Here is a 15,275-nt window from a genome sequence, read left to right as displayed (position 1 = left end):
ATATGAGATTGCATAAATGGAAACGTTCAGTAAACTGATGATTAATTTGTTTACTTGAAATGTATAACTTGATAGTTATTGTGTGCGCCCTTGGTTGCATCTTGTTTTTACAAGGTACCTATTTTTTTACACAATATTCGAGATCTCGTAGTACAGATCAACTAGGGAGCACCCTGGAATTTGTTTAATCACATGAAGGTTGACCTACGGAATTTATATTTGAATATTGATGAGTGCACCTCTAGTCTTAGCTTTAAGCCCCGACAGGATCCCCATTCCTCCCCTGGGGTGACATCTGTAACGTAGCACAGCCAGAGGTGGAGCCTGGGCTTGCAGGCGGACAACCCACATGGGAGGGATACGCTCCCAGGGAAACACAAATGTTCTCTGGCATGGGGGGGGGGGAAATTTGTGGCTTGCCCCTGCAATTGTGTCCCAGCCCACCAACATATCTGCCCAGACAGCCCATTCCCACCCACACCACCAAGACCACCAAAGATCCAGCCCCAGTTTCACCCACCCCACTGACAGTGGGCCCTAAACATAGCCCCTCAGCCCTCCCCCTCCCAACGTGCAGCCTGCCATTTTCAATTGTTTTTTTGGTTTACCAAACCTGCCTTGGCGCAGAGGGGCACATTGGTGTGCCAATCTGGCCCCAGGGTACCCAAACCTTTCTGCCCCATCCACTGGGTGGCCTGTCCCACAATTTTTGGTGGCCCTCTTCCCCCCCTCACCCCAAATGGGCGGCGGGAGCACCTCATGCAGGCCTCCCTGGGCCTCCTACAAACAGCTGCGTGAGTTACAACCCCCCCCCCTTCCATTTGGTGTGGGCGCGAGAGGGCTAACAATAATTGTGGAACAGGATCTCCAGTGGGTGGGCAGTAAGATTTTGGCAGGCTGCACGTTGGGGGCTGGGGGGGTGCTGAGGGGCACCCTAAACCGCCAGGTAATTTTCCTGCTTTGAAGGGATCGATCAAAATAGAGTGCCAAAAAGGACGAGCTATCTCGTCTTTGACACCCTGGAGGGAATTCCAAGGATGAGATACCTCGTCCTTGGCACTTAAGGGGTTAAAGATATCAAACCAGTCACCGTGATACAAATAAAGGCAACAAAAAGTATGGAAAACAAAGAAAGGGCGCCTGGGAGAATGAGAGCTAGTAATATAAATCGCTGAAAGCATTCCACATTTTCTTGTATTTATGCTGTTGCTGCTTAATTGGAAAGGACACTTTCTTTTGGCTGGAGAGAATTTAATAGCTATGTAGGCAGTCATCAACACTGGGCTTAGCTTCGCTCTTCCAAGGTTTCAAATGTCTTTAGCCACCAAAAGGATCTATAAACCCAGAGGAGCTGATCAACGGGCAAATTAATGTCGTAAGGATTTGTCTAAGCTCGTACTTTGAAGCGGTATGTCTTCAGTCTGGTTGCTCAGGCTCCTAAAACCTTGTCGACTCTGCACGTTGGATCGTGGCTTCAGAGATACATAGCCACTGGGAAAGGGATCGGGCTCCCTCACAAGGTCTGTGCTCTGCATCTGTTACTGGCCTCCATGGCCACTACAGGTTCTTCAATGTCGTGCCACCAGGCGAGAATGGTATCCTTCCGTCTCAGCATTCTATTAGGCCTAGAAGCCCAGGTCTGAATGGGAGCAAACCCGTAGGCATTCGGTTAGCATTTTGCTCGCCCTTCTTGCTTCCGCCCGCGACCCAGCATGGTTGTACCCCTCCAGGACTTGAATACTGCGTAGGAATCCCACTGCTTCTGTAGAAGTCTCACTTTGCTTAACAATCCATCCTCTTATACACATCACATGAACAACTTGCACAGTGTCCTTTGTTTACCAGGGCATTCCGGTTGTGTTCAGCATTACCTGCAGCGAAGAGGGGTAAAAAAGGATCTTTGTAAAATGCAGGGTTCGAAATTAAGGAACGGGTGGGAGGGGGGCTGATTTAGCTCCGGCTTCTAACCAAGAAGAGCCTGGTTGGTTTCAACACAGCAGCTACCAGGAGCTACTTTTGGCTCCCCAGGCCAATTATTGCCTTACAAACATGCATATGTGACATTCATTTTGAGTATTTGAGAATGTAAATTAAGACTAAGTAGGACACATCTAGTACACATTTAAACATTAGGAGTTCTACATGATGTTCAAATGACCACCTCATGCAGAAGTTTGCTTCACGGTACGGCGGTGTGCGCTCCTGGTTCCCCAATGGTAGCTCCTGCTTTGTGGGTGATGCCGACACCCAGGAGCTGGTTTTGGCTCCTGCTCATGGTATCTTAATTTTGAACACAAATGCTGTGGATGCAGGAGATACACAAGTGTTTTCCATATTCATATACGCAGACAGGGTTGTTTGGATTGAGAGCGCCTTTCTGGAATGGGAGTCCTTGTCACCAGGAGGGCAGTCACTCCCAGTGAGCTCCCACTTGCCCAGACTCCTATGGAGGGGCTTGCGTAGCGTGTTCACCGACCTAGCCTCAAAGGGGGTGGATCCCCTCTGCGGAAAAGGGGCGAATAGTCCAGATTCCACATTCTTCAGTGCACAGAATTGCCATCTTTTATTTTATTCATTGGGTGTTTATAATGCGCTTATACAAAATGTGTTTCAAGGCGCAACAAGACAAGAGGGTCGGGAAACCGGGTGACATTCGGATATTACAAGGGCAGTAAACGACAAGTATGGGTGGTTTGGGGCGTGGGTTAAGCAAGTCCCATGGTAGGCCAGGTGGACAAACCAGGGAAAAAAATGAGTGCAGGGGAGGATGATCAACGTGCGAAGTGCTAGGAACAGGGCAGGTAACTGAGTAAGAGGTGATGGGCATTGTCTGTGCTGCCTCGAATATCTGTTTATGTACTGGGTCTCCATTTTAAATGCTCAGTCATTCCATCCAATGTTAACAAACAAATGAAAGCAATGCATTGTTATACGTTATTTTGATTGTTTCCAAAATCAAATGTATTGACTTAATTTGTAACTGTACTGTGATTTAGGATTGACAAGGAATGTAAATGTGTAATTTCTTGTACGCCTGTAACCCTTTTTGTTTTTACAGGGAATGTATGTCTTTTTACATGCAGTAAAGGGAACACCCTTTGAAACTCCAGATCAAGGTAAAGCCAGGCTACTGACTCATTGGGAGCAACTGGATTACGGGGTTCAGTTCACCTCTTCAAGGAAGTTCTTCACCATCTCCCCAATAATTCTGTAAGTGGTGGTAGTCCTTGTGCTTTATTTCATTTTTGTCTCATTATGTGGAGCTGTATTGTCAATTAGTGGGGTAATGGTAAATGCTTTAGATTTGAAAGATGGGAGGCAGATGCAGAATATATAGTTCACACTACTGCTCCACAAGTGCTTACTCTATACCAGCAGCCTTCCAGCTCGTGCATCATCACATGATATGCCCGTCTTTCCTGTTTGCAGTCTTATTTGCTAGAATTTAACCTGGCTTGCTTGTGGCTTTTCTACCACCAGGTTTTACAAATCTGCCCCAACCAGTGAACTGTCGGGGGTGGAGGGGGCGACCTAACAATCCTTGACCTCTCAATGACTTAATAGGAACAGGTCTCACATGACCCTGCAACCCAACCATTGCCTGAGTATGCTTCTTAACAATATCTATTGGAAACTGGAGATTGACGCATACTAATTGTGATGCTGGAAATGCATTGGAGGGACAGGGCCTCCATGTCCTTGTCCTGTCCTCCCTCATGTGTGTTGTGTTTCTGCTGCACAGGAGTCCATGTGGGACTCCAGGCAGTGCAGCTCTTCCTCTTTTTGGTTGTGGTGAATCAAGACCCTTGGGATACCCTTATGGCACCCCTGGGTGGGGGGGTACAACCCTGTACCCCTAGTGTACGTTTTTGTGCACCTGTGTGGCCCGCAGAGCAGGACATGGGCTGGTGGCAGCTCCATGCTGAATTTGACAGTTGCTCTGAGTATCCTCCATTTTGGGATACCCAGGCCCTGCCATAGGAATCAGTGGATTCCTGATAGACAAGATGGCGCCTGTGACCTCTTGGTTTCTATGACCTGTTAAGTTGTTTTCCCAAACCTGCTAAGCCCTGACTCTGTCCGGTCCCCTGACGGGCTGTGGGCGGAAGAACCATACATGGCATTGTGGGGGAAGTCCAGGCCAGACTGGCTGGAGCCTTTCCAGTGACTGGGTGAATGGAGTGTGTTCAATATACATTCCATGTTATGGGTGTCTGGTATCTGTGTGTGACGCAAAGAATGAGACGGCCCTTCCCGAAACTGACATGAATGCAGTGTGGTCTGCAGAAAGGCTTGGTGCTTGCCCCAATCCATATTCCTTGTTATGGGTGTCTGGGTAGAAGTGAATGACCTGAATGCACTGTGAGCCCAATTGGCTGCCTGCATGAATTTCCTTCTGACTGATTGGCTGACTGAGCTTGGCTCAGCAGTGTGAATGAGGGACAGATGTGTATATCTGGGGACCGCTTCCTTACCAACATAGTTCAGAAGCTGAAGCTGAAGTTGAAACTTGAAGCTGCTTATCCTTGAAGCCCAGCTGGAAGAAGGTTTGCTGCTGCCCTCCTTCGACGAAAGCTGCATTGTCTGTCAAGGACTGATCCAAGAGAGGACCTGTTTAGGAGACAAATCCGTGAGCTACGAGGGAACATCGTGTAGAAGCTGATCTTCATCAAGGCACCCTGGAAGTCGGTCCAAAAAGCCTGTCGACAGAGACTGGGTCTGCCGAGGAAACCTTGAAGTAAAGCACCAGGACAGCTAGGCGTAAGTCCATCAGTCGACCGGGGTTCGTAGGATTTCCGTGACCGCTGGAACCCCTTATTGCCCAAAAGCGGGACCACCTTGACGCCGTGCTGCTAGACGACAGGAGCCACAACGCTCCACCATTGCCTAAAGAACATTTAAACCAAGGGCTCCCTTGCCATCCCTGTCTACTGCTTTGTCCCACCAGAGAAAATCAAGGTCGCCGACTAAAGGACTCCCTATATGGCGGAGTCAAGGCACAGAGCATCCCAGACAAGATTCTCTATTGTTGGTAGCAATGGACGAGCAATCAAGGCTTAGCTCTCAGGAGGTGATGTAGGCTGGTTCTTAAGTACAGTGTAGGCCCCAAGCATCCACAAAGGCATGGCCACACACTGTTAGTGAAACAGTCTTTATATAAATAAGGTTCAAAGATCTATACAAATCACAATAACACACTTTGTACTCTGGCAATACTATAATGGCCAATATATACAGATCTACGTGGTACCACTCTTATCGATTTCCTTTAAAATGTATCCATGGCTAACAGCCCCAAATAGCATAAAATTCGGATTATAAGATGAATCAACGATAGACCAACGAAAGAATGCAAGTTAAGTCAAGCAGTGGCAGAACAGTCTATACCACTACCATGAGACAGTTCTGTGCGAGGATCCCCCACCTGGGCAACCTGTAATTAAAGCGTATTTGACAAGCCCAGTCCAATTATGCCCAATATAGTCTCAAGTCCTTTCTAAAAGGTTCCACAACCCCAAGTACCTGATTTCGTAGAGTTCTTTGAGTCGTCGACAGGCCCTTCTTGAGTGCATTCCCTTTAAGGCAGGAGCCACGGGTCGAGATTCAGTGAAGGAAAGGTGAACAGCCGCTTCGGTTCTTGCGGTGCTCGTTCACTATCGGTCGAACACGTCCTGCAAGATGAGGCATGCGGTGCACCTCGAAGACTATAGTTTGTTGCTGCAAGGAGTCAATGAAGAACTTTGGCCCAGCAATGGCGTCTGGTTGTCGGCGTCTGGCTTCGGCTAACGGGACTCGACCATGGCTGGCTTTGGTAGATTAGTTAGCGTCTGAGGTCTTCAGGTGGCGGGAAACCCACCAGCGGTTTCTCCTCCGTCGATGACCTTGACTTTCTCCGGCAGGACCAAAACGGTCGACAGTGATGAACAAGGGAGTCCTTGAATCAAATGTCTTAAGCAAAAGAGCACTGCGGCTCCGGTCAGCGATGACTGTCGACAGTGATGGACTTCAATGTCCAGGTGCTTCGCGATTCAGTTGCGGTCCCCTTCTCCGGTCGGCAGCCTTTTGAGGGTCTGACGTCCAGGAAGCTTTGGCAAAGCTAAGAAGGTGCACGATGGTACTTCGTAGCTCGTGGAGAGGTCTCCTAGCCAGTTCCTCTCTTGGATCAGTTCCTTGACAGTCGCACAGCTTTCAGAAGGACAGCAGCAGCAATTCTATTTTCGGTGGGCTTCAATGTTAAGCATCAAGTATCAACTTCAGCTTCTGAACGATTTCCATCGGTGAGAGGCCCCGAGATATACTGTTCTCCTATTCACTCTGCTGGGTGACACTCTGGCAACCAATCATTCAGAAAGGCATTTATGCAGTCAGGCAGCCAATCGGGCTCCGTGCATACAGGCCATTCTTCTCCATCCAGACACTCGCAACACGGAATATGGATTCGGACAAGCAATCTGCCATTCAGCACCCCCACACTGCTTTCATACCATTTTCGGGCAGGGCTGTCTCAGTCATTGTGTCAAACATCGGATACTAGACACCCATAACATGGAAAGCGTATTTGTCACACTCCATTCACCCAGGTCCCACTCCATGGGCATACCCACAACATAGTCATTGGGAAGGCTCCAGCCAGACTGGCCAGGACTTCCCAACACTACCCTATATGTAACTTCCACCCATCAGCCAGTGGGGGAAGGGACAGAGTCAGGGCTTCCCGGGACTTTGGGAAAATAAGGTAACGGGCAATAGGAAACAGGATGGCCCCTGTGGCCGCTTGCTTTATATCAGGAATCAACTGATTCCAATGGCAGGGCCAGGGTATCCCAAAATGGAGGATTCTCGGAGCACCTGTAAAATTCAGCATGGAGCTGCCACTAGCCCATACCTTGTTCTGTGGGCCACACACAGGTGCCCAAAAACATACACTGGGAGTACAGGGTTGTACTCCCACCCATGGGTGCCATAAGGGTATCCAAGGGTCTGTTCACAGGACCAAAAAGAGGAAGAGCCGCACCCCTGCGCAGAAGACAAGACAGAACACACATGATAAAGCAATAAAGGACAAGTATATGGAGGCCCTGCCCCTCCAATGCAATTTCCAGCATCACACCAACGACCGAGAAGAATCGGCCGGTGGGTGTCCCGCCACCTGAGATCCACAAAAACACTGACTAGTGAAGATGCAACTGTGGTAGAGTCCCGATCGCTGATGCCCGCTGCCGGACCTACGCTCGTCAGTCCTCTTTGCAGCATCAAACTCATCAAGGTGTACCGTACACCTCGTCTACGCAGGACGTTGACTAGCGCCGCGAAACTCAAAGCTGCTGTCTCAACAATGGTGTTCACATTTTCTTCATGGAATCTCGACGATCGTGGCTCCTGCTTTAAAGGGAGTCCACTCACTAGGAACCAGTGGACGAGCCATCGAAGAAGCTCTAACTCGGGTACATTGGGGTAGTGGAACATTTTTAACCAGGAAACAAGACTATTTAAACATACATGGATTGGGCTTCTTACAGGTTGGCCAGGTTGGGAGAACGGGGGGAGGTGGGGTCCTCACACAAAACTGACTTAGTAGCTAAAGTCGTATTCTGCCATTGTTTAACCCAACTTGCCTTCTTTCATATGTCCTGTTTGATTTGTGTGCCATTAGAAACTGTCAGCAGTTGGTGCATTTTTTAAAGGAGTCAATAGTTGAGTGGTGCCACATAGACATTGTATATATTTGCCATATTAGATTTGCCAAAGTACAAAGTGTGTTAGAGTGTGTGTGTGTAATATATATAACGCATTACTCACCGTAATCTTATTTCTGATGCTTTTATCTGCTTAGATTCACATGCTGTGCATAGGCCGACATCTAGTGGAAGCTATGGAGTATTAGTTGTTTTTGAAACTCGAAAAGGTACGTCGACCGGGCGTGCCAGTAATACTATCCCTAGTGTGACGTCCACTGTACCCATAATCCCTCACGTGTCGAGGTCCCTCAGATTGTAATTTTTCTGACATAAGGTAGCATGAGGTATAGCGTGAGTACAGTTGTATCCAAGCAGGTACGTATCGGACAAGCTCATAAGCATCCATGCGCCTTTTCTCCGAGGGGAGGAAGGGTGGGGTCGCATGTGATTCTAAGCAGATACCAGTTTCAGAAATACAATTATGGTGGGTAATGTATCCCTTCTGAGGCTTGTGGAATCTGCTAGCTAATCTATGCACAGCATGTGATCTAAGCAGTGTTAGAAGGAGGAGGTGGGATGTGAGAAGGTTCATGAGCCAACAAATTTCTTAGAACTGCTTGCCCCACTTGTGTATCTGTCTTGGAATGTGCATCAGTGCAGTAGTGCTGAGTGAAAGTATGTATTGAGCTCCATGTAGCTGCTTTGCAAATACTAAAGGGACATTTGCAATGAAAGCCAGGGTGGCTCCTGTGCCTCTTGTGGAGTGAGCCTGGGCGTAAAAGGCAGTGTCTTATTTGACAGGGAATAGCACAGTTGGATACATCTGACTATCCACCTAGAGAGGGCATTTTTTGAAATGCGGTCACCTTCTCTGCCTCGCGCTATGGAGACAAATAGTTGATCGATCTTTCTTGGCGGTCTGGTCTTATCTACATAGTAGAGGACCGCCCTCCACACATCATTGTCTGGGGTTTTACCTCAGCTGAGCTGTTGGGGTCCTGGAAGAAAGCCGGTAGCTCGATTGACTGGTTTACATGCAATTTGAAGATTAATTTAGGGGAGAACCTAGGGTGAGTACGGAAAACCAGAGTGTCTTTGTGTACAACAAAGAAACTGACAGTGCTTTTATTTCACTAACTCTTCTTATGGAAGTGATGGCCACTAAGAAGGCAGTTTTGTAAGTCAGGTGTTTGAGACTGGACTTGTGCATCGGCTCGAAAGGGGGAGCCCGTGAGCTTAGCGAGTACAACATTGAGATCCCATACTGGCGGCGGGCTTGAAATTGGAGGGTGGAGTCTTTTTATTCCCTCCATGAATGCTTTGAGGGGTACCTTCCACCATGTGATCTTATTGTGGTAAGTGGTGTAAACTGACCAGGCCGCCAGATGGACTGTCAAGGATTTGAATACTAATCCTGCATCCAGCAAGTGGAGCATTTATGTCGGAATGTAGGAAGGAGTACATTCAATGGGGTTAATTTGTTTAGACTGGCACCAAATTGCGAATCTTCTCCACTTGTCAAAGTAACAGTGTCTAGTGTTAGGTATGGGCACGTGAGTTTGATGGGATTGTACATCGCCAGTTTGCGCAGATGTGGACACCAGGGTTGTCTTGCCCACATAGGAGCAACTGGGATGAGCGTCATCCGTTCTTTGTGGATCTTGTTCACCACCTTCCTCGTGAGGGGGGTGGGGATGGGGGAGAGAAGCGTAAGCAAATTTCCCTGACCAGTTCATCCATAGAGCGTTCCCCTTGGATGCTGGCTGGTGAAACCTGGACGTGAAGTCTGGGCATTGCTTGTTTTCGCTTGAAGCAAACCAGTCTATTGTGGGGAACCCCCATAGAGAGAAGAGGTGTTCTTCTATGACCTCTGCGTGAAGTTGCCACGTGTGTTCTTCTGGTAGGGGATCTCTGCTCAATGAGTCTGGCAGAGAGTGAAGTTCCCCTGGAACGTGCTGTTGACGATAGGAATATCTTCCGTATGAGGGCCTATTTCCACATTTGCTGTGCAAGTATGGACAGATTTGGAGAACGTGTGCCCCCTTGTTTATCTAAAAACATAGCTGTTGTGCTGTCTGTCAGGACATGCACGGATTGGTTCATGAAGTAGGGTTCGAACGCCTTGAATACTGGCAGATGTTCTAGCAGATTGATGTGGTTCAGAGCTGTTGTGCAAGGCCATGGACCCTGAGCGCTGTGGTGAAGGTAGTGGGCCCCCCCACCCAGCAAGAGAAGCGTCCGTTGTGATAATCACCTGTATCTCTGGATCGTAGAAGGGTTTCCCCTTCAGTAGATTTTCTCTTGTCCACCAGCGAAAACCTTGTACCAGTGTTGGCGAAACATCCACTAGATCGTCCCACTGACCGCTTGCCTGAGACCATTGTTTCGCCAACCACTCCTGCATGGGTCGCAGGCGCACGTGTGGTACCAGGTAAATGCAAGATGCCATCATGCCTAGCAAGCGCATTGGTTTGCACACCCTTATCTGACGGCCGGCCTGATAATGTGGTATTTGCAACAGCATATTTTGAACTCTTTCCTCTGACGGAAATACCAAGCCCCTCTTGGGTGTTTAGGACAGCTCCTAAGAACAGTTTGGTTGTGCTTGGCACTAGACCGTTTTATTTTTTTTCTCCTGGTTTATTGAAAAGCCCAATTGAAAGAGAAGGTTAATAGTCCTTTGAATGTTTTGTTTGCAAATTAGGGGCGGGGTCTCCCCTGTAATGAGCTAGTCGTCCAGGTAAAGGTACACTGGGATTGCCTCCCTGCGCAGGTGTGCTGCAACCACAATAATACCTTTGTGAATATCCGTGGAGCAGATGCTATACCAAAGGGTAGCACTTCGAATTGGTAATGCTGGTTCGCTATTTTGAAAAGGGAGAATCTTCTGTGTGTGCTGGGAACATTGAAATATGAAAATGGGCATCTTTCATATCCAGTGTTGCCATATAATCCCCCTTTTTTAGTAGAGGGATTACCTCTTGTAGCATAGTCATGCAGAACATTTATGGCTTTACATATTTGTTTGCAGGACGCAAATCTAATTCTGGGTGCGTAGACAGACCTTTCTTTGGCACAAGGAAGTAGGTTGAATAAATACTCTTGTTTACCTGGTTGGCAGGGACGATTTCCATGGCGTCCTGTAGCAGAAATGTGGCGACTTCCTCGATGAGGCTATGCTGGTGTTCTTTTGAATGGACTTTCTGTCGTGGGTGGTGGTTTTGGGGCAGTTGTAGGAGATCTATACAGTATTCGCCTGCTACTGTGGACACCACCCATCTGTCTGAGGTGATTCCCTCCCATGCGTGGGTGAAGCAGGAAATGACCCCTCCTACTGGAGGCATGGGAGGGCACCTGAATCGGATAGTCACCGTTATTGTGGAGGGGGTACCCCCACGCGAGGAGTTGCCCCAGCCACGAGCTCTGGCCCTACGCGCTCCTCTAGGTTAACCTTGGGAGGACTGACCTTGATTATTTCCCCAGGGAGTCCCTTGGCTCTGACTGTAATTGGACCCCCGCTGTGAACTTTGCCTGCAAAAATTACTATTACCCCTCTGGCCGGGTGGCTTGTTGATGAGTTACCCAAAGATTTAAGTGTCATAATCCTCTTTAGTTGTCTTAAGGGCGTCCTCGCCAAAGAACATGTTGGGTTCTATTGGCATGTTAATTAAGGTGGCCTGCGTTTCTGGTCTAAAACCTGATTGCCTCAGCCACGCTTGACGTTTAATAACAATACTGTGCAATAATTCGTCTGGCATTGTCTGCAGCGTCATGTTTATTATTTTTTTTAATGATTTTATTAATTTTATGCAAACCAAACAATACAATACAAACCAAACACGCAGTGTAATTCATAACAATTCCATTAAACACCATTTAGTCTTAGTCACTGCTCCCCCAGTCTCACCCCCTCTCCACAAGCCTATTTGTTGTTCGCATTCAGTATCTGCTAAATGCGGCAGGGTCTCGCTTTCCTCGGATTCTGCTGGATCCGATATTGCTCCGAACAAGTCTATTAGTAATTTCCATGCCATCAAGGTGCCCACCTCTTCCTCACCACTCACGCTGCTCGCTTCTTACCATACCACTGTTTCAGCCTCCGCCCATTTCTGCAATTCCTTCCACCATACCTCCACCCGTGGCTTGTGACATTTATTCCATCCCATGGCAATCCTCCGTTTTGCGAGCACATATGCCAAATCCTTCAGTTTCCCAACATGCTTGAGTTTCCGTGATCTGGGGAACCCACCCAGTAAGCAGGCCCAGGCCGTATCTATGACGAGCGTTGCCCCTTTTTCTGCCAGTTTCTGCACTACTTCTCACCAGAAGCACTCAATTATTGGGCATGACCAAAACATGTCATGTCAGCGTTTTCTTGGTCACATTTAGGACACGCCTGTCTTCCAGTATTTCGGAACTTGGATATCCTCAAAGGGGTCATGTATGCTCTATGCGTTATTTACAGCTGTCTTTGTTTTAGTCTGGTGTTTCTCGACACCTTCTTGTGGTAACCCAGGGCACGTTCCCACATCCCATCCTCCATCGGGGCGCCCACCTCTGCTTCCCAATCCAGTCTCAAATGTGTCCATTCCTTCCCAACCTTAGTGATCACCATCTCATATAATCTAGAGATCTCATGCCCCCATTCTGATATGTCATATATTGCCCCCACAACTGCATCTGGTTCCGCTGTCAATACTGTTTCCGGCCATATTTTCAGAATCTCCTGCACCATCCTACGATACGTAACATATTGGCCTGTATGTAGTCCTGCCTCTTCGTTGAGTTCTTTAAAATCCCTAATGGTCCCCTCTTGCCAAATGTCCCCTAGCGTTACCAACCCCACCGATTCCCAGTAGGCCCTGATAATCGCCCTCATCTGCTTATTCCCCCCCCCCCTGTGAAAGCAACGAGCGGTATCTGCGGGGAGCATGGGAATGGATCCTCCATCAACCGGCATGCTCGATGCCACATTTTCCACCCAAGCATCATCCCAGGGCACTCCCTCATTTCAGTCTCAGGCAACCAAATCATTTCCCTTAAGTAAAACTGGGTACAATCCTGCCCAAACAACCTGAGTTCAGGGGTCACTTCGTCGGAGAGCCACTTGGCCACATGTTGTAGTTGACCCGCCACATAAACCTCAAAATTAGGCAGTCTGATACCTCCTTTTTCATAGAAGTTCTGCAATTTCCATAACGCCACTCTATTCCGGGTACCATGCCACAGGAAGTCCCTACACATACTGTTCAATTTACTAAAAAACTTCCTGCAGCGTCAAGGTTGATCTTAAGTAGACAGCGCGACACTGCTCTCCCTTCTGCGGCCACCTGTGCTAGCTGGGATGGCAAAGGTTCTAGGACAGACGACAGTAAAGCCAACACTTCCTGTCATTTGTGGCAGTTGTAACTGGCCAAAAGGGTTGCATTATTTGCAATTCTGGTCTGGTAAGCCACAGAGCAGGTGACCTTTTCTTCCCATTGTATAAAGCTTCTTGCTTTCCTTGTCGGGTGGGGCCTCGGAGGAAGCAAGGTGGGTGCCTGCTCTTTTCCTCGTTGTAGTTACGACTAATGAGTCTGGCTTCAGCTGCCCTCTAATATACAGTGGGTCTGAAAGTGCAGGTTTAAATAGCTTTTCTATACGGGCGTTTACAGGCCGTGTGAGGTTAGGGGTCTTTAATGACAGTTGTATCTTGCGCTGTACTGATTTGAGTAGAGGAATAAACTGCGCAACAGTCTTCTTGTCCCCAAGGATTTGTTCTATGAAATCCTTATCCTCCTGTACCCCCTGTGTCTCAATTTGAAAGTGCTCTGCCGCCCTGGCTAGCACCTCATTAAGCAGGGATTGGTTGTCAACAGTCAGGTGATGGGAGGGGGGGGGGGGAATCCTGATCAATAGCTGAGTCGATAGGATGCAAATTGACCGCTGGGTTGTCTTCTTGGTCTTCATCGTCCCCATAAGGGTCTGCTCCATCCTCATCGTACTGAGGGTCAGGTGCCTCTACAATTGAGGTCTTCGTGTTCGGAGTCCGGGTCACTACGCACTGGAGTTTCTCTACGAGACCCTTTTTAGTAGGGGGTTCAGAAGGTTGAGCAGAGACTTGTTACCCAGAGGGAGGTGGAGTGGAGTGGAGACTCTCAAAGTAGGCAGACTTTTTCAGAGAAATTGGCCATAAAGGACATTGTCCTCATGACCCTGTCTTGTGATGACCATTGTGCTGAACTTGGGAAGACCAAGGGTTGGGAAGAAAGTCCCAAGTCTTCATCTGTGGGAGGAATTACCCCAGACTTCTTAGGCCTAGCCTCTAGAGGTTTATCCTTATGAGGGACGGGCCTAGATTCCTTTGAGGGGTCTTTGAGGACTTATTTTTGTGTTCTTTATCCACCCCTTTTCCCCCTCCCCCTGGCGCCCAGAACCGTGTTTATCTGACTGTTTTGGGCCTAGTACCTGATCCGATGCAGAGCGTTGACTTTCGGGTGCGGGAAGGGCCGAGGCCTCGTCAGCGGACGATCGGCCCTCGGATGGAGTTTTACGCGCGACAACCGTGCTGTCTTTCGACGGTTGGGCCCTGTCGTGCAGCGATCTTGAACGAGTGTGCTCAGAGGACAGGGACTCAACTGACCTTTTCACTGGGTGTCGTGCACTGTTGACTGCTCGACCCATGTGTTGAGTCTCGACGTGGGTTTAGCGGTGGATGGAATTATTGCTCTGCCACCACTGAATGTAGTCCCCACAACAGGGCCGTCGGCCTGTCCTCCGGGGTCGGGGGCACACTCTGGGGTAGCCGAAGCTACCCCCTCGCCGTCCGAAACGGCGGCATTGCTGCCATCGCTGAAAGCGCCTTCTACCTCCATGGCCTCGGGCTGCCTGGCATAGTGTGCCCAGCATTTTGCCGATTGGTCCTTTAGTCTTGGGCTTGAAGAGCCTACACGCTCAACAAGACCCCTCAACGTGGTCTCTTGGGAGACGCAAGTTAGACTAAATGCTTATCGACCCACGGAAATTTCCGATTGCACTTGGGGCAAAATTTAAATGGGGTCTTGTCCATAACTACAAACTATGGTAGCTGGGCGAAAATAGTGTAAGGAAAGGGGCATATACATCCTAAAATGACCTCCTCTGTAACCCCGCCCCCTCCCTACCCCTCAGCTCCCTCTCCATACTGCCTGGGCAGAGGAGGCCTTCCAAGGCCGACCGGTCCGCCGCAGTAGTCTTTCGACGGGCAGTCTTTGTTTTCACTGGTGTGATGTTTCGATGATCGTGAAGTAAAGGATAGAAAGATGAACTATCGGTAATTGAAATAAGTAAATGGCTTTACAACGAAACGGGAACTCCGCTATACGCGCCTGTCTAGAATGGCAGAAAAAAACAATCTGAGGGACCTCGACACGTGAGGGATCATGGGTACAGTGGACGTCGCACTAGGGATAGTATTACTGGCATGGCCTGTCAATGTTCCTTTTCAAGTTTCGAAAACAACTGTAATACTCTGTAGCTTCCACTAAATGTCGGCCTATGTGTATGTATGTAGACACGTAATTATGCATACCAAACACGGGAGTTGTTGTCCCGATCCCACTTTACTTTCACATTAAA

At 48.6% G+C, this 15,275-nt stretch overlaps 1 protein-coding gene across 1 annotated transcript in view; it reads left to right on the top strand.

The window, feature by feature from the left end:
- The window catches only part of ORMDL1 (ORMDL sphingolipid biosynthesis regulator 1), a 188,800-nt gene that overhangs the window by 92,625 nt on the left and 80,900 nt on the right, over positions 1-15,275 (top strand). The window contains exon 3 of the mRNA XM_069615648.1: positions 3,059-3,210. Within this exon, the coding sequence (XP_069471749.1) occupies positions 3,059-3,210 (152 nt within the window). The remainder of the gene's footprint in view (positions 1-3,058; positions 3,211-15,275) is intronic.

The sequence above is a fragment of the Ambystoma mexicanum genome, chromosome 9 (genome assembly GCF_040938575.1).
Source record: "Ambystoma mexicanum isolate Mex_15411 chromosome 9, UKY_AmexF1_1, whole genome shotgun sequence".
In the NCBI taxonomy this organism is placed as follows: Eukaryota; Metazoa; Chordata; class Amphibia; order Caudata; family Ambystomatidae; genus Ambystoma; species Ambystoma mexicanum.
Note: the sequence above shows the minus strand (reverse complement) of the source record. Positions and strands in the feature narration are given on the sequence as shown.